Consider the following 24,920-nt stretch of genomic DNA (forward strand, 5'->3'; position numbering starts at 1 on the left):
TCACTTCAATTATTATATTGAAAACACAAATTTATTTAACAAAATATACCATAATATATTTTAACTTTAAACGGTGGGATATTTTCAGTTATCTTCATTGTTTAAACTAATATATAATCGTTACTTATCAGAATTAAGTAATTTATTTAAATTTAAATTTACTTATTCTTTGAAAGCTAGTAAATATGTTGTACTAGGTTTTTTAAACAATTTGATATTTAAAATGGAAAGTTTTATTTGACATATAAATTTGAACAAATTATTAAAGAAGTAATAATGAAAATAAAAGTAGTAAATATAAAATTAACCAAGTTATTTTAAAAAATCTGTCCAAAATATATTTTGATATTAATTCCATAATTAAATCAGATGATTAAAAGTTTATTTCTAATTTATCTTTCGATTAATTTAATATCTTTTTTTTTTTGTAATACATAATATATAAAAAGTGAAAACTTTTAAAAATGAATGATTTGTGTAAATATAAATATTTATAACAATTTTCATTACGATATTTATTATTAATATAATATTCATATTACTATAATATTTATGTGGTTACGATCTTTCTATTAATTTAATGTATCAATTTAAATTTATTTTTTTTGTAATAAATAATATATAAAAAATAGATAATCATTTTAAAAAATTAATGATTTAAGTAAATATAGATTTACAACATTTGTATAACGATATTTCATGGACACCCTGAAATATTAAATAAATATTCAAAGTATCAATGTTAAGTAAATTCAACTTCGGGTTTAAAAAATTTGAAAATACTATTTAAAAAATTTTTAGATATCCAATTTTATCTTTTAGTTCAGAGACACCTGTTTTAACATATAAACAAATTTTGTGGTTATGATGTGGTTTTATTTATAGATAAAACGAAACTGAAAATTACCAAGGACATAAATTAATATTCTATTACTTGAGTCCATAGTTTTACTTTCCGTTCAATTTAACTAAATGTTTTTTTAAATGATTTTTACTTTACATTTTAATTTGCAAATAAATTTTAGCTCAGTTATTTTAAGATATTTTTAAAATAACCATTAAAATTAATAGATTATAATATAACATATTATTAATGAAAAATGAAGATCAAAGAAAGTTTTTAAGTATTTCAAGAACTACTCTATTTATTCTAAGTTTAAAAAATTAGCATTTTACCCTTTTATTATTTGAATTTTTAAAGTTTCCGAAAATATTGAAATGTATTTAATAGAAAACATAATTCTACTAAATACAATAGAAATAAAATCCAAACTAATTGTCATAAAATTTATTTTACAGTTTATAATTTATTACAATTAGGAACTTCAAAATATGTACAATATTTAATTATAAATTAAATGAGGTAGCACTTACAGTATTAAACTAATACACTTGTTTAAACTTTATAATTATTCTATATTTACAACAATATATACAATTGCATTTTTATAAAAAAAATTTGGAAATAAATAAATAAATAAATTGTATGTAATTCGCATCTCCTACCAACTAAATATCACAACAACAAAATAAACAATGTCCAACTAATACGTCAAATAACTATTACATTTCTATTAAAATACAAAAATGTTCATCACTAATACGTAGACACAAATTATACAAAAGAACGTCCTTACTTTACACAACGTAAGGTCTATACAACGATTCATTGTCCTGCAATTTTCGTATGTCATTGGTGGTGGTGTTGTCAGTACTGGGCAGCCTGCTCTCCTGATTCTCCGGCATCGGCAAAATTACTTTGCACGTATCACTTTGAGAATGAGTCGAATTAGTCGACGATTTGCTGGAACCACTGTCCGGGTCCTTGTTGCTCTTCGCCTCCTGTTGTGCCTTTTTGCTTCTCTTCCACTTCATTCTCCTGTTCTGGAACCAAATCTTCACCTGAAACAAGAACGATGAATTTGTTAAAAAATCGGGCTTTACTTTGAAGACAAATCATGGCAAAAAGTTGTTTCGAACGTAATAGCATTATGAGAGGCAATAATTCCATCACGGGAGACGTTCGCCGTCAGACCGAAGATTACGGGTGCAGCAGCTAAGGCAAAGCTCAAAACAAACACGGAGCCGTGGCCGTATTTCAGAATTTGGATGAATAACTGCACGAAATCTGACGTGTAAGTTTTAAGGGGCTGATGTCTCGTTCTCATTTACAAATCTGCTCCCATCCGGCTACTTACTTGTGTCTCCGTCAACATTAAGTTGGTGGCCACTTCGAAGCGTTTCGGTCTGGACAGGTATTTGTTTTGTTTGAATTGCTTTTCCAATTCAAGCAGTTGCTGGGACGTGAACGCGGTCCTGGGTCTTCTGGTCTTACCCAAGAGGGCATGTCCTGGACCGCAGCCTGGAACAACGAAAAACCTGAATAAAAACACGTACGGGGGCTCAGTTATTTTGTTGTTTGTACGTGGATTAATGCGTGACTCACGAGTCCCGGATCCTTTAATTAAATAAAAGTTAATAAAGCGGCAAATGTGCTCAAATCTGCCCAATAAATTTTATTTGATTTAGGTATATAAATTTTCGGGTAGATCGTAAAATTCCAAGCAGTTGTACAACAAATATTTTACGGGCAATTAAACGGTTCGCTTTTATACGAGGGGACTTGTCCCGCAATTATTCGAATTGTAGTTAATAATGTTTATGGGCCTTTTTGGCGACGTGTCCTTGCATCGGTCCACGGGATTAAGCGTCGAGGGTCGGGTACATTAACGTAATCAAGCGAGTTTTTAACAAATTTGCTGACACAATCAAAATTTAGACGCAATTTGTTGTTATTTATTTATTAGTCATTTAACCTCTTAGTTATTGGTATCGGTTGCGAGGTAAATATACCCTAAATGACTAATTAGAGTGTAAATAACCGCGGTGTGAACTGGCAAATAATTTAAATTCGCATAGTGGCACCACTAAGTAGTTTGTTGCACTGTTAATTATATTCAGCATTGTTTGTAAGATTTTGGTTTGTCTAGCCATTTGATACGATTATAATTCGACTGAAAAATTCTTTATTTCAACGCTCTGAAATTTTTTCACTTTTAAAAACGAAATTTAGAAAAAAAAAATGTGCGTAAATTAATTAAACATACTTTTAGATTATTTAATTAATAAAAATAAATTCTAGTCATGTGAGCAAGATGAAATCAATGCAAAAAACTATATCTTGGTAAGCAATTTACTTCATAAACATCATATTAATCACATAAATACAATAAGATGAAAAACTTATATACAAAATAAAAATCAACTTGAATATTCTATTCCATTTTTGTTATCATTTAAAGAACCCCCAAAACATCAAGACAAATCACAGAGAAAATTTCGACATAATTAAATCTAGATGTTAGTAGCATAACAGTGAGAAATTGCCTTATTGATGATGGCCGAGTTGCAATTAAAAAAACACTGGTACCAAAGAAAAACAGGGCCTCCCGTCTGACATTTGCAAAATCCCACTTATCATGGACTCAGGAAAAATGGAACACTATCCTTTGTAGTGACGGATGTAAATTTAATTTGTTTGGGTCGGACGGCAGAATATTTGTGAGACGGTCAGTGAGGCAACGATACCATTTTTAATGTCAAATTCCTACGGTTAAACAGGGTGGCAGAAGCGGCGTTTTCAATACAGGCACATACTGAAAAACACAGTGCTTCCATTTGCCGAGGAAGAGGTGCCACTTCTATGGATATTTCAACGAGGCAACGATCCGAAACACACGTCTAAAATTATTGAAGAGTGGTTTCTAATAAAAAATTTAACTGGGCTTTCCCGATCTAAATCCTATTGAGCACCTTTGGGAAGTATTAGACCGTGCCATCCAAACAAAAAACATTAAAAGGAAACAATAACTTCTTCAAACCAAATAGAAGCAGTTACAAAAAAATGCAGGGACTGATAGATTATATGCCTAAAAGATGACAAACAGTGATAGAAGCCAAAGGTTACACCACAAAATATTGAAATATTTGAGTTATTGTTAATTTTTCTATGAATATTAAAAAATATTTCATACTTTTTCCCAGACAAAACTGGTTTTTTATTAAAAAAAAAGTAATGTGAATGAATATAACGATCATTAATGATCTCACAGTAAATTAGATTTGTTCAGATTTTTAACAGATTAGGGAAAATATTAAAATATTATTAATAAATAAATAAATAAATATAATTAACAAGTAAATAAATATTCCATACTTTTTCCACCACCGCATATGTCATATATTTATTGGGTTGGCAACTAAGTAATTGCGGATTTTTTTTAAGAAAATCAAAGACAATTTTTTCAAAGAACTAAATAATTTTACTCTGTAATGTATTGCCCATTTTGATCAATGACCTTTTGCCATCTTTCAGACAGCATCATAATCCCAAGTTCATAAAACTTCTAGTTTTTATTAGCAAAAAACTGAATCAGGTACGATTTGACATCATCATCATTATTGAAATTTTTACCATTCAAGGAGTTTTGTAAAGATCGAAACAAAATGTAACCAGATGGTGCAAGGTCAGGACTATATGGTGGATGTGCCAAAACATCCCAACCAAGCTCCAATAATTTTTGCCGAGTGACCAAAGATGTGTGTGGCCTTGCTTTGTCATGATGGAATACAACACCTTTACAATTTGTCAATTCGGGCCGCTTTTCTTCAACTGCATTGTTTAATTTTATTAGTTGTTCAATGTAGACAACAGAATTGATAGTTCGGTTGGGTGGTAAGAGTTCAAAGTAGACAATTCCTTTATAATCTCACCAAACTGACAACAAAACCTTCTTTTGATGAATACCAGCTTTTGATGTTGTTTGAACTGGTTCACCTGGCCTGCTCCACGGTTTTTTCCGCTTGATATTGTTGTAAACAACGCATTTTTCATTGCTACTTATCAGTCGTTTTAAAAATGGATCATTTTCATTACGTTTCTTTAGCAAATCGCGGCGGTTAATGCGTTGCGTTAAATGCGTTTCTTTCAGTTCGTGAGGAACCCATGTATCGAGGTTTTGAACATAGCCAAGTTGTTTTAAGTGATTTTCAACGCATGTATGAGATACCTGAAGCTTCTCTGCAATCTCACGTGTTGTACTGTGACGATCTGAATCGATTATTGCTTTGATTAGGTCGTCATCAACTTCAACTGGACGACCAGAGCGTTTATCATCTTTGAGTGAAAAATCACCAGAACGAAATTTGGCAAACCAATTTTGAAACTGCCGTTCTTTTAAGACTTCGTCGCCATAAACAGCACATAACTTTTTGTGAGCTTGCGATACGTTTTTCCCTTTGCGAAAATAAAAAAGCAAAATATGACGAAAATGTTCCTTTTGATCTTCCATCTTTCAACGAACGCCAAACGAAAACTACGCAACCGATCAAAAAACTTTTTTTACTGATTGATAGCTGAATTTCCAATTATCAAATAACAAAATGTGTTTTACATTTGGACTACGCCAGCAAACCAAAAATTCAGCTGAAGCCATCAATGAGTGAAATCCGCAATGACTTACTTGCCAACCCAATATTTAAATTTTTATTTAATATGAATATAATATTATGTTTAATGTTAAAAAGAACAGTAAGTATTAAAAGTAATATATACAGAGTGTTTGATTATTTGTGCTCCACCACTCCTAATACTAAAGTAGACATTAAATTAAAACAATAGGTATAATAAGTCTTTAAACAACGTTCTTCTACCAATTGAATCTATAATTTTGTTTCACTATATATATCCTTACTATTATATAAGACTGTATCAGCAATAAGTTCTTACAAGGCGGTGTACAAATATCGGAACACCCTGTATTTCCAATTTTACTACCCACTAAAGATTCAAGTGGACTCACCGCTTTTGAACTATAACCACCATTCGTACGGCAATTTGTTGTTGAATAAACATGTATTATACATCAAGGGCACACGCTGGACCCTTAAGCGATTATTGGGCAAAAAAGGTGGACCGAAGTGAAAGGCACGTTTGTCGTTCCGATGCGAACGCACCCTAAACGGCCGTTTCCGGAGCAAGAGCTAATAAAGAGTCGGGGCGCTCATTGTTAGCGGTAATTCGATTACACTTCATCAAGAGTGCGCGCTGTTTTCAGCAATGCCGCTTAGATGAGCTGCAATTTGCATTTAATTATCACATATAATGCGGATTAAACGGTCCGCGTGCACCGACGGCCGGGCAACCGTGAAATCGGACCCCGGCATTCGCCGCGATTTGAATCCCTGATTTCATTATTATACCGCTCCACCCGCCCCCGAAAACCCCGGGCCCGTCTTTTTTACAATCGCGCCCGCACGATTATCGGGATCCTTCGATTTTATACGGGACAACTGCTTCTAACCCCGTTATGGAGATTTATTTTAGCCGTATCCGCCGATTAAATGGATGGATTCGAATCAATCTACGTTATTATACCCATATTTTACACCTGCTGTTTCGTATTTCGTAATGTTTGAAAGTGTTTCGTAGAAATTTATGAGAAAATACATGCACAAAAAATTCAATTATACAAAATATTATACATTTTAATGGACTCACTCACACACTAATGACATTAGCTTAATTAAAAACAATATTTTAATTTTCTTTGAAAGTTTTACAATGAAAATTTATAAAATTAAGCACATAATATAAATTATGTGCTTATTTTCTACATTTTTATAACTGATTTAATAAGTATATAAATTCACATAAAAAATATCAGAAATTAATAAATTAGATTTTGGTAATAAGTAAATTTTAATTTTTCAATGATATTTAATCAAAAACATAATTTAATAGTGGGAATTATTATATATTTTTTTAGACGAATGTATTTTGTTAAAAAAATGTGATAATAAATTTTATGAAATAAATTTTTTGGGAAAATTTGAACTTATTACATTTAAACAAAATTTTCGTAAAAATATGAACTTATTCCAATTTAAATTCATATTTCTAAAAATTTAATCAAATAACATGATGAAAAAAAAAACAAATTGAACTTTAATAATTAAAAAAATGTATCAAATTTCTTACATTTTGAAAGAAAAATATTAGGAATTACACAAGGTGGAAATCGAAATTTTTAAAATTAAAGTTTTTGAATATTTTAAAATTCTAATTTTTAAATACACGTACAAATATTAAAATATTTAATATTGATATAATATATAAAATAAATAAATTTTACAAATTTACTGAGAATTTAATCAAATAACATGACAAATACACATACATTTAAACAGAATTAACATTATAAATTAATTTATATTACAGAATTTTAATTTTGAAAATAAGAATTAGTAGGAATTTTAACATTATGATGGAAAATTATTCGGAATAAGACCTTTCCATAAGATAAAAATGAAAATTTTAAAAATATTCATTTATTTAACATACAGATTTTTAAATACACATACCAATATTTCAATATTTAATTTAATATTATAATATTAATTTAATATTATAATATATATTTTTTAAAAATTATTATTATTCTTTTGAGCCACAAATATATAATATCGAATAATGACATTAATTTAATATTAAAAACCACATTATATGTTTATTTAAAATTTTACAATGAAGATTTATAAATATATATGTGTTTTATACCTTAGATAAATAATATGTTATAAAAAAACATAGGTACTTTATGTTTTTTTTATAAAATAATATTTTTCATAATTTATTTAGCATACAAATTTACGAATTAAATATCATAAATTCTCATTTTTTCACCAAAAATATAATTTGTTAGTAATGGTAATTTTATTTTATTTTTAGGATATAAATTTTATAAAAATGTGTCAATAATTCTACAGCAAAAGTTATATTTTCAGATAATACAAAAATAAAAATGAAAATATGTGGTTTGTTACAGAATTTAAAAATCTTACTTCAGTTTAAAATCATTTTACTGAAAATTTAATCAAATACGTAATGAATTACACATTTACACAAAATTAACATAGTATATCTAAATTTTTACCTTTTGAAAGAAAAATATTTGGAATTTTCATACATAAGATGAAAATCGAAATTTTTAATATCAAAATGTTTGAATATTTTTTGTTTTTAAATACCTATACAAATATTTATATTTTTTATATCATTATTATATATAAATGGTTAAGTATACGATAAGTTATATTTATAGGTTATTTAGGTTATTTACCATATACTATAAAATGTAATATAATTTATTTAGTTTATTATTCTGTTTAAAAAATTTATTTAAAATTAAAAAAATATTATTCAAGCATTTGAATTATTCATTTTGTTATAATTATATTATATTGAATTATGAAGTATTCGAATACTTGAATATTATTGAATTCCAATTCTATGAATATATACCTCTAAATTGAGCGTGGTATATTAAAAATTTGTGCTACAATCAATTACGTTATTTTAATTAAGCAGTAATTGAACAAAGCACATATCTAATAGCAAATACAACGTATAGACTGTGCAAATAGAAGTAAATCCCAGTATGGCACATATTGAACTCGTAATTTTATATTAAAATTTGTTATAATGTCGCCATATGTCTTGAATCGCGATAATAATTTAGGAATTGGTGTCATTATCTTGGATCAGGCTTAGCAATTATCACCATAATTTAATAAAGGTTTAATTGGGCCGAATGTACAATAAAAAAAACGTAGATAAATCGACAGATAAATGCGTTTTCTGATATTTTGATTAATCATATATAATTATTTATTTTGGAGTGGCTAATCGGACGTAATTGTGAGTTATAAGCTCATAAATATGTGACGGGTGACATAATCTGCAAAATTAATGAAATTCAGTTAATGAAATTAAAATGTATGGTGCCCTATACCACGTTTAATTAAGCACTCAACAACTCACAAACTTCGATAATTGCTTGCCGTTTTTGGTCCCATCACATTGAATATTTCCTGCTATTTTATATACACAAAAAAGAAATACGTAAAAATTAAAAAAAAAACAAACGTATACTACCCAAAGGTATTCGGATCGTCCGAAAGTTATACAATTGTATAGGTGGAGGCACATTAGAGAAGTTAATGACGGCAATTAAAGTAATTTATCGCGAACACTTGCCGTCAACAGGCAAATTGCGGGGGTCGTAACGGTGGTTCCCGACGCACCCCCTCGTTTTATCCCGGTGCGGTTACCGGGATTTTCTACGCTTAATTTATACCCCGATGTCACATGTGTTATTTGCTTCAACGATATGTCACATGCTGGTTAAGTTTTATTGCTGGGTCACTGTGTTTGTTTTATAAATTTGCATCCCCGTCCAAATTGCCACCCTCCCCCGAATGCTAAATACCATTTACAAGATTACTCTTTATGCAAAGACCCGATTATTTACGCATATGCTTCTGTGCGTTTTTACTATTTTGCCGTTCAATTGGCGGTTTGTTATTGTAATGGGGGTTTTGGCTGCTTTTATCTTATTAATTTTACGTCGCACATGCCGGTCAATTTGTGCTGAACCGTTTCGAAACTAGTCTTAATATTATTATAGAGATTACTCTAAAATATTTTAACCCTGATTTCTGTTGGGTAACATTTGTTATTGAAATTTATCCATTTACTTTCCTTTATTAATTTCATGGATCACTTAATAATTGAGTGTTATAGATATTATAAATAAATCTCTTATTTTAAATCAATTTTGCAAAATTTCTTATCCAAAATTGTCTGAAAGGTTAATAAATAATTAGGTTTAGGTTAAGCATTCTGTACTAACTAAAATAAACAGTAACAAAACAATTTCAAATGTCCAGAAATATATTGGTAAAAGGCATTAATTGCTTTGATAAAATATGAAGCTAGTATACAGAGTTTGACACATTTAAAATGGATATATTCCTATAATTTTCTTTTCGATTTTAATAGATAATAACCCAAGTAATAGGAAATAAAAAGTTACTATTGCTTTCTATGTCGTCTGACAGACCTATTGTAACATATTTTATAATAAAAAAATTAGAAAAATTCATAATTTTTTCATAAAAATAATAATGACAATTCTTTATTGTATTCTGCGTCTTTTCAATTAAATACAAATTAAATTTCTTTAAGAAATATTACACATGTCTGTGACATAACCAAAAACCTAATTTTTTTAATAAAATTACAATTACGAAAATTGATTAAGGAATTTTTTATGGAAAAAAGAAGAATATATTTCACAATAAACATTACATATTAAGTATATTATGGTTTTAAAAAGACATTTTTCTAATGAATTTATTAGATAGACAAGTGTTACACAATCTTCACAACTCAGCACTGATATCACATACTTTTAAAATGTAAAATTATAATGCATTAAGTAAATGCATTATACTTTTCATATTTTATTCTGTGGTTTACTTGATCAGAAAAAAATAAAAAATTAAGAAATAAGATAGTTAACTAAACCAAATGGGTAAATACCAAACTAAAAGTTAGTAAAATACACAATTTAACATATTTTTTTCATGAAAAATATCTTATTTTTTCACAATTTTTTAACTATAAAAATATTTCTGTTGGATGATCCTATTTTATTCAACTTGGATTGATGACTCTTAAGTACTCTTTGCCAAAATTTTGGAGGAAAATTATTATATTTTTGAGGAAACTTTACTGAAATACATCCTTGTTAGTTTTGTTCATTCAGTGTTCAGACACACTGATATTGTATGACTCAACTAATTCATTTTTTTACCTAGAAGACAAGAAGGAATTTCGTTTATTCACTTTTTCAATTTGTCTGTCTATAAAAGGAATTGTTTGTTTGTTAGAAGGTTTTCTTACTGTATTTTCAAATTCGTGTGTTTTTCATATTTGTTAATAACACACTAAGCCATTTTTCAGGAGCATCGTTTTTAACGATGTCAGTATTATTTAGACATTGATTTTTCATGTTAATTATTATTTCCCTTTTCTCTGAAAGGCAATTTTTCTTTCTTCTCACTGAAAGTGAGTTATTCAATAAAATAATATAAATCCAATTAAGAATAAATTCTTTTACTATTAGGAGAAGAGAATATTGAAATATATTTTATGCACTCTGGACAAAACGATTAATTTTAAATTTTGTGCTAGTTTTCAGGCCACCACTCTAAATAGATTTTTTTATCGTCCATCTCTTAAGCTAATTAAAATCAAGTTTCAACTTAATACACATGTACCCAAAATATACACAATAACCAATGTCTCAAGAAGAAAGTTCATAGAAAAAGCTAATTATTCAAAAAAAAATTCATGTTTCTTTCATATTTATCTGAAATTTATAGAAAATATTGCGATCTCTTCATATTAATAACACATATAATAATACATAAATAATTAAAAATTTTAATAGTCCTAATCCTAAAGATTATAATTCAATCATTCAAAACCTTATCCTGATAAATGATCAACCCCAGAGCATATTGTTTGCATTTACAGACTTTTAATTTACACAAATAATGAAATTTTACCATATTTCCACAATTCCAGATGTATGCGGGTCTGTTGTGTAATAAATCCCCTATTAATTGCACCCCGAATAATAAAAATAGGCGATAAATAAAATTGGCGAGCTCCACCCGAACAAATTAAATACAAATTGAATGGACACTTTTTCAAGTATCCAAGTCCGACAATGCATAGGTGGAAGCGCATTAGTGAAGTTAATGACTGCAATTAAATTAATTTATTGGACTCAATTAACGTTGACCATTCGAATCGGTTTGAAGGAACATTCGATACGTATCGGTTTCGTACGAGTCTGTTTTAAAGTTTATAAAATTGTTTGATACGTGTAAAAAACGAAGAGTAGTTATACGGATTAAAAAACAATTAATAAATGTAATAAATCATGTAGATAAATCAATACTGTAAAGAATTAAGATAAAAATATTGATTATCTACGTATTACATTTTAATGTGTATAATAATAATTAATTATAGTACATTAAATGATAGATTACAGAAATTATGACTATTAAAAAAAAGTTTTAATTAGTTAAACAAACAATCGCAGCTCTTATCTCATATCTGCTCCTATACCCACATCTGAATAATTATGTTAGGTTTATAATTTCTTTTGTATTAATCAGATTAGAAAAACGCATGCGAACGCCCCAAGTTGAACTGATTGAAAGATGACATCAGGTTAGTGAAAACACTCGGCCGTTTTCAGCAACCCCCAAAACGCCAACACCGACCCAACAAATGAATGGCAGAGTCGAAAATAAATAGGCTCCGATGAACGACGTGGTCGGTCGGCACGACAGATGGCCACCTGCTAATATAACTTGTATAAATACAGGGCGATTCTAAATAGGGTCGAATATCAACAAACCATTGAATTATAATGGGACACGTAGTGAAATATATGACACCTAACGAGATCAATGCGACACTGGGGGCTTATGGCCCATTACCATTAATATTTGTTTACGGACATCTCTGTACTGAATGGCTTAATTATTGCTACAATTGATCTCAATGTGTCGTCGCTGTCCCCACATTGTCGCGTCATAAATTTTAAACTGATGGGGTTGTATAAATTTAAGATATTATATGGCCCATTACTCAGTGGAATCATCCGTCCAATCCGTATTTAACGGTGGTTAAAAGTCTATTTGCATATTTTTATATATACAGACATTAAATAATTCTGTCCTGTTTAATCTAATCCACTGTTAATCTTAATTTTTAAGTTTGAAGGTTGTATACCTAAGAATTACTATATGTACACAATAGATATAAAAAATATGTTAGTTATATCTTTCCTTAATATTTTAATTTAATATTTTCTTTATTGTCCTATTAAAGGCTTATGAAAAATGAAATTGTAAATAGTTAATCTGCCTAGCCTATTTTTTTCGATAAAATATAAACCATTTTTTGTAAGGTTTGACTCCAAATTTTATTTAAATTCTATATTTTTCCTCTATTAATTATTTAGATTACACTTTAAAAAATAGGTTAATATAGAAATTTTCGATAAGATGTAAACAAATATGTCTTTTATTATATATTTCATTTAATTCAAAATTTTATTTTAATTTGTACTTTGTTAATAACAAAAATTGATTGCGATATAATTATTTACAAAATGATTTTTTTTAGTTTTCTTTAATACGTTTGATTAAATATTTAATTTATTTTTCCTTAAATTTTATTTTTATTTTATTCTGTTGATGACTTAAATTACATTTTAAATAGTCAGTATTTAATTTCTATGAAAATTTTGAATGTTAATAATAATGATTAAGTTTCATTCAAAATTTATTTTTATTTCAGTTTATTAATAATTTAAATTTCATTTTAAACACTAGGTAATTAGTTAATATGGATACTTGAACCAATTTTAATAAACTATTGAAAAATTTGATAAGTTTGAAGTATAATTCAAAATTTATTTTTATTTTAATCTTTAATGATTGATTTAAATTGCATTTTAAACAGTAGATGTCTACTTAATATCAGAATTTTAACTTCAATGATAAGATATAACATAACAAATGTTTATTTATATCTTTTCTTTTGTGTTCGAAATTTTATTTCTATTTTATTCTGTTAATGACAAATTATATTTTAACAATTTTGTAAGATATTTTATGACAAATTACATATTAACAATATGTAATTAGTTACTAAAAAATTTGAACTTATAAAAAATAATAATTGTTTTAAAAATTTATTTTTATTTTAATCTATTACCTACTTAATATCAGAATTTTAACTTTTTCGATAAGATATAACATAATTAATATTTATGTATATATTTTCTTATGTTTAATTGGAAATTTTATTTTTAATTTATTCTATTAACTACTTAAATTATATCTTAACAGTTTTAAGAGGTAATACAATTAACGCTTATTATATTTTTCCATAAATTTTATTTTTAATTTTATAAATTAAATTATATTTTAACAATATGTGCAATTCAAAAGTTTATTTTTACTTCAGCTTGTTCCTGAATTAAATTACATTTTAAACAGAAAATATTTAGTTAATATGAAATGTTCCACATGTTAAAAAAATAGTAAATTTTATAAATAAATGAATAAAGAAAAATATTAAAATTAATGTATATTTATAATTTTCCTTAATTTTTATTATGATTTAAATTATATTTTAAGAATAGATACTTAGAATTTTTCCAGTTTATGTAATTTTATTTAAATGTTAAATGTTTAACTCTATTGGTGATGAAGATTACAATTAAATTACATTGTAACTAACCCAGATAACATTAGAATTTGAATTTTTCTCTTTCGTTAAGCAGTTATGTATTTTCTTAAAGAATTATGTCGATATTTATGTAATATTTGTGCAACGTACAATATTTGAGGCAATTGTTTATTAGTAGAACGTTGCAATTTCAATTAAGCGGTGCTCCAATCCACTTAACGTGAATAAATCACGACGGATTCACGTTACCCGGCTAATTTCCATTTTTTCCGTTCGCATATCAGTCCCGAAATCGTCTCCTAAGTCCGATTGAACGCTATAATGCCGGCAATTTATAAGCATTGAGCGCTCGCATATCGCCATATATCAGAAAGCAATCGGTCGAATCACAGGAGGGCTTTAAAACATTCCGATGATCGTTTTGGTCTGATTTACAGCGGAAATTTCACGTTCCGCTGCCATTATGCCCGACATTATATATATACTGCTTTGTTTTATTGCCGCCCGAAAAGACGAGAACGCCTCATATAATATTATGGCTCGGAAAACTTGGGAACATTTCAAAACTTCCTTTAATTGAATTCCACGTATAAATTATCCGTTTCGGAACCGTAAAAAATGACGTATCGCACGGCACCGAAAGAAACAGACGGATTCGCCTTAACACAAACAAAACGCACGTTTGTTTGTTGATTGATTTGACAAACAGAAAAAATTAGCGCTCTAAATCCTCCACGCCGCACAAAAACGTTTATGGCCTTTGGTGAAGAGTGAGAGAGCGGAGGGGGTGAAATTAGGGTGTCGCTAAATGTATTAGGATATTAAATTATCATGACAAAGGAACAATCAGGGGTCTGGGTGATAAATATACTGCAAACATACGGCCCTTTCTGGCCACAGGTTTTATACGCAATATGCTGACAAATTAGAGGGCCAAGACTATGAATAATTAAATAAACAGTTGAATCTGACAAAACAAGTGATGTACGGGTCCGATAAATTAGATTAGTCGCCGTTCGATGAACGGCGAGGCCAAATGTCGCAATCAACGAAGCGGATTTTTGATTTAGTAACGGGATTTGGATTGGGGACGGTTTTCGTTGCTTTTAATCGAATTAATAAGAACTTTTCATTTTTTTCTTTAATCATTACCAAAAAAGATTTTTTAATGTATTGGTTATGTGTTTACAAAATGTTATTCATTCTATTCATTGATGAGTACCTCGACAATTATATAGTGACCACAAATTTGAAAACCCAAAAAATCCTGTTGCAAAAGTGGATATATAAAGTATTATCAAAAAAAAAACTGTAGCATCAATAGCAGAAGAGGTAGAGTACCTTAAAATTGACCAATAGAAATTGTCTCCTTAGACCATGTCCGGTGGAGAATGGAAAGTAGGCTTTGTTTTGAAAGATTTTTTATGGAGTCCAGTTATACAAAACAAATATTTCAAATATATTTACGATTTGTGGCATTATTTTATTGAACTTTAAGTGGGAAGAAAGAGACATCCTAGTGGGAGAAAGAAAACGCCCTAACAAAAAGCAACTCCTTTTATAAACAGACAAATTATAAGGATCAGTAAGTGAAATAGTTTCCTGTCAAATTAAAAATGAATTTATTGAGTAATACAATATCAGTGTGTTTGGTAGAACAATCAGACGTCGACTGAATGAACAAAACTTGCAAGAACAAGACTTAAAGTTTGTACAAAAATGTATTAATTATACTCCAGAATATTAAAGTACTTTTAAATGATGAATCCATGTTCAATAGAACAATATCAGACAATAAAAAATACATTCATCGTCCTTCAAATAAAAGTTTGGAACTCAGATACACTACAAAAACTTTGAAACACGGAGGAGGGAAAGTTTTGGTTTGGGGTTTCTTTCCTTAGCATGGTATAGGACCGTTACAAAAAATTATTAGTAAAATGGACCGTAGAGACATCACGAGAGATGTTATGGAACCATTTGTCAACGGTAATTTACTAATTAGATGAACTTTTATGCATGATAATAATACGAAGCTTGTTCAGTGTTGTACAAGATAAAAATGTTGAGAATCTCGATTGGCCAGAATAATGTTCCGGATATAAGTACAATTGTAAACTTGTGTAATAAAAGTGGAAATTATTTTCATTTAGGTACAGAATGTAGAAATAATATAGTGTAATTATTTTAAATAAAATATAAACTATTTTGATTGCATTTATTAAAGATGTGCTGTAGCCACAACTGTAACTATCAAGCTATTTGTTATCATTGACAGTTCTTTAATAATTCTAATACTAGATCTTTGTACTGAAAAACCAGAAAGTAACTTCAACAAGAAAAATCTCACACATCCAAAGACTACTATTACTATTAATCAGTTATAATAGTCTCTAGCTCTTCTGCTATTGAAGCTATACATATTTTTCCTTTCACTTAATATTTTTCTATCTCGTCTGCTCTTTCGGGGTAGTGCGAATATATACATATGTATATGTGGACAATTCACTTAAAATAACAATTTGAATATTAAATAATACTGAAAAAATATTTTGTTACTGACTTTTTATGTTCGTCCAACCACAAGTTTTGACGAAGCCTTGATAAATAATTGAATTTTGATGTCTAGCTCTGCTGCTATTGAAGTTAGAATTTTTTTCTTTATACTTATTATTGAATTTGGTGTACTCCTTCGGGGTCGTGCAAAAATATTCAAACACCTTGTATATGTCCACAATTCTCGTAAAATAACAATTTGAATATTAAATAATACTAAAAAATAAAGACATAAAGTTAAATTTATTATTAACTTTTTCTGTACATCCAACCATAAGATTTTACATGGCCTTTGATGATGACCTAAGGTCAACATTTAGGGTTTTAAAGGAAACCCTGTTTTAACTTTCTATTAAATCAAAGATCAGTTGACTTAAATTAAATTAGATCTTGATGAATGTTGACTAAAGAAAAATTTGTTTATCAATTTGTTGTATAAAAAATAACTATTGTTCTAATTTAATCGTTTCAAAGAATTTTTGCCCGAAATCGAAAGCAACGAATGGCCCAACGTGGCCCGAATATTTGCAAAATTGGCGCCCAGCATGTGTTTATCGGTACGTAAACAGAAGTGCACATAAAAAAATTGTATTTACCATCGTCAATAACTCCGACAATGGACGGTACAGTGAGAGAGTGCGTTATCCTCTAAACGCGAAGGTCTCGTAGGTAACGCGATCGTTCGGCACACGAAATTAATATTCCGTACTAAAATTCAAATGAATCCGTCCGAACCGAAACGGGCACGGGGAAAATTGCGCCCGAAGCCGTAGAGGAAAATCAAGTAGATTTTCCGGTTAGTTTAGCAGCGTAACAGAGACGCCCGGACCTAATGTAGTGCTGATCATGTTAGAATGTGTTTACAAGCCCAATTTACAATCGTAGTCCTCGCCTTGCGACGGCTCGTCAGCCCGGTCTGTTTGTCTTGCCAATAAGATGACGCACACTCACTTAAAACGGCCCTCGTTCTGCCGCCAATGCCTGTATCTTGTATTTGGACGGCGATCAATCCCTGCTTGGAAACATTGCCGCGACTCGAATCGGAACCCGCTCACGTTTTCTTTTCGTTTTTTTTTTTATTGTTTGCTTAGGATATATGCAGATATGTCTACAGACAAGATACTACACTCCACCGTAACTAGATTTACCTTCGGATGCCGAATTTGTCGACGGTGTCTGTTATTCTAATAAGCGTTTTTCTCACAGCTCGTCCGTCAATGTGTTTATGGACAGTGAATTTTATTGTTTGTTGGTACGTTTAAACGTATCTATTAATTAAATTGTCATTTTTTAGAAAATGATTTCTCTCTAAAAGTACGTACATGAAGAGATGGTGACAAATGACTTTTCTTGAAAGGGTCTAACTGTTGTGCTTGTTAAAATATCTTTCAAAATGAATAAAAGGATGGTGTCATTATAGTTACTATGTAATGTTTTTTTTAAATTTGAATGTAAAAGTTAATGGAAAATTTATTTCTTCTCGAAATGTTTTGTTAATCAACTCCTCTTAAATTTTTTCTTCATCGTTTTTTGAAGAATATTTCTGATTTCAATTATATAAGAAATAAACAAAAATTAAGGAAACATTAGTTATTTAGTTTTGTCTCAATTAAGTAACCAATATTTTTGGGGTTATTGTGTGATTTGATGGATTTGATTTTTTTATTATTATTGAATATTATATCATATATTATATATATATATATATATATATATATATATATATATATATATATATATATATATATTGTCAGGAGTGTTTCACAAAAAATGAAGAGCAATTACAATACTTATTGCTAGTTATAAGTGAATACAGAAAAAATTGCCAAATTGTAGTAAAAGTCGGTTAGTGTAACGATATATACTACTTTGGTTATAATAAACAATTTTTTTAGTAAAAATTTATTTATTTAAATAAAATGCTTAATTTTAAGCAGTAAAATAACACTATTTAATACAATTTTTAGTTTTCAGCAGCTAACTTATGATCTGTAAAAAATATCAAAAACTTTTTCGGAGATAAATTATAGGAAATTGAATTCTTTACAAAAAATGTCATATAAAATTTTCCCATAAAGTTGATGGTTGTGTCAGAAAATGGAAAAAATGTCAAAATTTTAAATCAATCCAACTTTAATGTTAAATAACTTTTGAAAAAATGAATATATCAAAACTGAGACATTTTTTGTAGAGCATTAAATTTTCTATAAAAATCTGTTTTGATCATTTTGAAATATTATCTCTAACGAGAGTTAAAAAATTTCAAAATCCAAGAGAACACCGTTCCCGTGTTATTTAAACGGGAAATTAAAATTTACGATGCGGCACCTCTTAATATTAATATGAAGAGCTGTAACTTTCACAGTATTTTATTTACCATTTCCAACAAGATTTTCGATATAAATAAGAAAAAAAAAAATTTGTCGATTTTTTTTAAACAGTCTAATATATATACATTAATTTAGCTAAGACAAAATTTTAGTTTTGACTCAATTAAGTAACTTTTTAAACCAATATTTTTGGGGTTATTGTGTGATTTGATGGAATGATTTTTTTTATTATTATTGAATATTATATCAAAAATTGGATTAAAATAGTGATTTTCAATTTTGTCGCTACATATTGTATATATATATGTATATATATATATATATATATATATATATATATATATATATATACATATATATATATATATATATATATATATATATATATATATATACATATATATGTATATGTATATATGTATATATATATATATATATATATAGTGCACAATCTGCTTAAACAATTTCGGATAAGTTATGACACACCCTGTATTTATATATTTTTTTCAAGTTTGGATATTTTCGACATTTTATACGCAAATTCAATTAACTTCAACTTTTTTTGAAATAAGTATCGCTAAGTGAATAAATGTCTGTATAATGTTTAACCATTATTTTCCCAATTTCATTTTGTATAGATATTTCAAAGGAGGTTAGAAATATTAAAGTGTTCCCAAAATATTGAAACACCAATCAACAATGTTGTTGATAGTGATAATATTAAGACTCTATTTATGATTAAAAAAAATATATTTCTTAATATTTTCGCCTAGGCAATTTAATGTTAATAGTTGATAAATTTAATTAAAAACGTAAACTAAAAAAAGAAGGTTTATGTATTTTATGAAGTAAGAATAATAAAATTGATTTTTCCATTGGCTCTTTCATTAGAGTAATTAATAATCCCCAACAAAAACGTAACTGAACCGAAGAAAAGTGAGCGAACCGACCGGGGCAATTAAGGCGCATTAATCAAGTAATCCCCGCGCGCTAATTAGACAGCGCGATCTTTAATTCAGGCCGTGTCGCAGTCGGTCGAAAACAAAGCAGAAAACGTAATCGAGTTAAGTTCAAACTAAAGGAATAAAGACGCTGCGGAACAAAACATTGACAACACATTGTGAACAGATCCTGAAAAGGGATCTCCCAAATCAAGTTAGCTAATTGCAGCCCCAACCGACTCTGACGCGGTGTTAAAACTTAACAACGAGGCAAACGGCGATGGGGACGGCGAGGGGTGCGTCCTGGGGGACGGTGGGAGGACTACACCTCCAATTTGTCGGGGGAATAATGTCCGGAAAATGGTGGCGCATCTGGCTTTAAACTTCGCTCTCGCAGCGACTAATTGCGTTCGAGATGTTTTATTTTTACTAGTATTGCGATACTTTTCGATTTTGTTGCCGTGTTTGAAGAAAGATAATCTGGCTGGATATTTATTACGCAATCAACAGATTTTTTTATATTGTAATAATATAATATGAAGTATTAATTGACATAAGGGTTAACACTAAATCTAACATTAGCTTTAGTTTTAATCATGGTAAAAAATATTATTGAAAAATCTTGAAAACTTTTATTTAAGTTTTATATTAATTGAAGGTCAAGAAGTAAAAGGCTTTAACAACATTTTTTATAGTTTCGAGCTAAATGGCTAACTTGAATTTACAAATTCCGTTCCATTCCAATTATAAATATTTTTACAGAAGAATTTTTTAAGTTTTCATTTTATTTTGTATTTTTGCAACAAGTAGTTGAATCGATATGCATTTCAATTTTTTTTTAATTTTTGTTTATCCAATTTGGCTTTTTTAAAATACCTTTTTAGTTAGGTATGATATTCTTCACTTTTAATCAAACTCAATCAATTACTTAAAATCCACAATTGTAAACGTAATTGTGTTTTGCTATACAAAACGAATTTATCATTGCTTCTATTAGCAAACTAACAATTATCTGATAAAAATACAATAATTTTTAATTTAAACTTATATGTATTTATTTATATTAAATAAAATATTGCATGATAAAAATGCATACAGAAATACTTTGTTAAATAGCGGATAAGACTTATCTCTCCAATATAATTTAAAAATATCATTGATATGGATTATAATACAAATCTAACATCTCACTTATGATGGATTGACTGATAAGTTTATTTACATTTTTAATTACAATTGGTTATAATTGGCTATAACTTTAGATTTAGTACTTTTTTCAATAGAAATTTAAAATGGTTATTATTATATGCTCCCAAATTTAGATATTAAATAAATAATATGGATATCATTTAAAAAATATTTATATTTATATATTATATTATTTATATACAGGTAGATTCATAACTAACGGGTCTTGGTTTAATGTTGTACAGAAAAAAACAATTAACCAAATTATCTTATTCAGAAGCAAGATATAAATGTTAAGATTTATTATTTATTAAATATCCATATTTAAATTAATATTTTAAATAAAAACTTCATGAAAGAAAATATTTTTAATGATGGGATCAGTCACCCAAAAAGTTATATACTAATCGACTTCTAATACAGAATAATTATGTTATGTGATTCTAGTCAATATTGTCTTACGATCAAGTTACAACTGATTGGAAATTAAAAGCAGTATCAATATTAGTCGTATTACCTAATGTCGAGTATCCAATTTAAATCAGTCGTTAATCAAATAGTCGGTTATTTGTACCTATATTTTTTTTCTTAATATATCTTTTTATTAAGCTATATTTTGTTTAAACATTTATTTATTTGTATTTAGAATATTTGATTTGGTATAATTATGATCAAACCTAATTGATAATATCCCTATTTGTGAGATAGTTAATAGCAATAGTTAAAAATATTTTTGCAAAATTGATTATGACAATTAATTTTGAAAAACAACTAGTATAATATAAAAATATATACAGTTTCTTGAATGTGTGTAAAAAATCATATAACATTTTTCAGTTTGGATTGGATATATAATTATAAAATAAAAAATTACTTCGTGAAAGAAAATATTTTTAAAGAAGGGATTAGTCATCTAAAAGATAATATATTAGTCGATTAATAATCCTGAATAATTAATTTATGTGATATTAGTCGATATTTTTGTCTTACGACTAAGTTATAATTAATTGAAGATTAATATCAGTATCAATGTTAGTCGTATTGTCTAGTGTCAAGTATCCAGTTTAAATCAGTCGATTATTCGTACCCATAATTTTTTTAATTTTTAATATATCTTTATTTTTGTTAAAACTTTTTAGTTGAGAAAAAAAATATAAATGTCTCTGCGAATGACGGTTTTCGAAGTATTTACATTTAAAATATTTAATTTGGTATTTTAAAATGGCCAAACCCGAAAAAATTATATATTTTTTCTATTAAATTCAAGAAATTATATATTTTTTATATTAGGTATACAGGGTGTTTTTCAAAATTAATTGTCATAAATAATTTTCTAAGAATATACGATGTATCCTCTTTGTTTTATTCAATACTTAATTTGCTATTAACTTTCTAGAAAATAGGAATATCGACAAACACCTTATATAATATAAAAAATATATAATTTTCTTAATTTGAGTAAAAAATCATATAATTTTTTTTCGACTGGATTTAAAATTATGAAATAAAAAATAAAAGGTTTCGTGAAAGAAAATATATGATGGGATTAGTCAGCTCAAAAATAACATATTAGTCAATTTCTAATCCTGAATAATTAAATATTGTGATATTGTTTATTAAAATTAGTCAAATTTGAATGATTTTTGAGTAAAGCTAATTCAATTATATGGCAATGTATTTGCAAAATTTTTTATGACACCCTGTATAATACAAAAAATTGAATTTGTGTCATATAAACTTTTTCAATTTGGATTGAACTAATCTTTATTTTTTTTTTTTTTTTGGAAAAAACAATTTTAAAAAACACCCTGTATACCCAATATAAAAAATATATAAAACTTTTTTAGATTTAGATTGGACTAATTTTATAATTTTGTTTTAGACAATCTACACAATTAATTTGGAAAAACGCCCTGTGCAACATAAAAATATGTAATTTCTTGAATTTATGTAAAAAATCGTATAAACTTTTTTCGATTTAGATTGAACTAATTTTTTTCGGACAAAAAAATTAATATCAAAGGCGCATTGTCAAAAAATGTCAAAAAAAAAAAAATAAAAATATTGGGCGCCAATGCTCAATTGTTCAACAGAGTTTTTTACAAATTAAACATTGACACTTCATGGCCTTAGATTAAGCTACATTGCAAGAGTCTTTTTCGCCAATAGTTGTCAATATAAATAGTATGTTTTGGAAAAAAAATATTTTATTCTTTGTAAAAAAAAGATATATTTTAATGAAGAGTGTTACAAAAAATAATAATATATCGTTATCAGCATTGTTTTATACTTAATAAATTAAAAATGAATTTATACTTCATATTCCACGATTGTCGTTGGTGCGACAGTTAGAAAATAATTGAGCAAATACGCATTGCACAGTCAACTGTTGCGAGACGCGCAGCATACGAAGACCAAACGAAAACATCGGGTACTCACCAACTAAATCCGGAAACCGTGGGTAAATCACCGATCCGGAATTCCTTAACCAATCGGACGCGACCAGCTGGATTTGTCTCTGGTGAATGTTGGCCTGAAAGTTGTAACTCAACTTGTTGTGCACCATGGCCATGTCCAGGCTCTGGAAGGCGGACGCCGGTTGTGCCTGATAACTATAAAAGTTCGCGCCACTCGGATAAATGTTGTTCAAAAGACCTGGCCTCGGTACGAAATTCGACGGCGGTATCTCCTCACTGCCGGGCGATATCGGTGGGCTTTGACTTCTTGTCGACGACGGCGAAATGCTGCGACTCCTCGACGTGTCCGGACTGGTTCTTTCTTCGTCGCGCGACAACAGTGAGTCGATGTAGAAGTTTCCCTTGGTCTCCGGCAGCTTGGTGTGCAGATGCGACGTGTCCATGTTGAACGAAACCTTCGGCACCTGCAGTTTCGACTCGATGTTCTGCGGTTCCATGTGAACCACGTTCTGGGTTCTGTCCACGTAATGAGACATCGCACTTATTATCACTCAAAACTTAACGGGTCCGGTCGAATCAGTGGTTTAATTGAGACAACAAGTCCAGGAACATTAAAGTGTTTATTTAAGCAAGTCGACGGCAGCTCAGCTGTGGATCTACTAAACGATTTGAAATGTATTATCCTGATAATATCAGACATTACAGGAACATTAGACGATACATTACACACACTCTAGGTCTGCGCGGCGACGCGCCGCTCCGATTGGACGGAAGAAGTAACGGCACCGCCCATCACCCTAACGCCAGGAATCAGTTGCGTGGCAACGGCAGCATTCCTTTCAGACGAAACTCGACTTTTTGATGAGATCGTTTCGTGTTTGGATTTTGTAAGAAATGCGATGCCATGGGCCCGGCGCAGCGTCCGCACGCTTGATGCCCGCTTAAAAGGGATTAATTGTACGAGTTTGATTTTTTCGGCAAACGGAACGATTTTCTCGTGGGGGATGCACTTTAAATTTGTTTAAGGGTTAACGACTTACGATTTGTTACGGCTACGACTGCGACTATTACACGTGTTTTAAATTTAGAGGTTTATATATGTTTATGTATACAGCGTGGCCCATTTAATGTAGAACCACCCCGAATTATTTTTATTTACAATTTGATATTATTGAACAATAAAAATCTTAATACAAATTTGATTTCATATTCGAAATATCAGTGAAATTGATTGAAATTGTTATTAAAGAAATACATTCCTCCTTGGATTTTGGGTAAAACTAAAATTTCTCAAAAAATATAT

General features: G+C 28.7%; 1 protein-coding gene across 1 annotated transcript; it reads right to left on the reverse strand.

Annotated features, from left to right (window-relative positions):
- Positions 1–1,382: 1,382 nt before the first annotated feature.
- Positions 1,383–24,582, reverse strand: LOC109598958 (motor neuron and pancreas homeobox protein 1). Its single transcript, XM_020014868.2, has 3 exons — positions 23,640–24,582; positions 2,199–2,362; positions 1,383–1,902 (listed from the first exon to the last, which is right to left on the reverse strand). Exons 1-3 carry the CDS (start codon positions 24,151–24,153, stop codon positions 1,639–1,641), a joined length of 942 nt encoding a protein of 313 aa, XP_019870427.2. The 5' UTR covers positions 24,154–24,582; the 3' UTR covers positions 1,383–1,638.
- Positions 24,583–24,920: the final 338 nt, after the last annotated feature.

This window comes from Aethina tumida, chromosome 1 (assembly GCF_024364675.1).
Source record: "Aethina tumida isolate Nest 87 chromosome 1, icAetTumi1.1, whole genome shotgun sequence".
NCBI lineage: Eukaryota > Metazoa > Arthropoda > Insecta > Coleoptera > Nitidulidae > Aethina > Aethina tumida.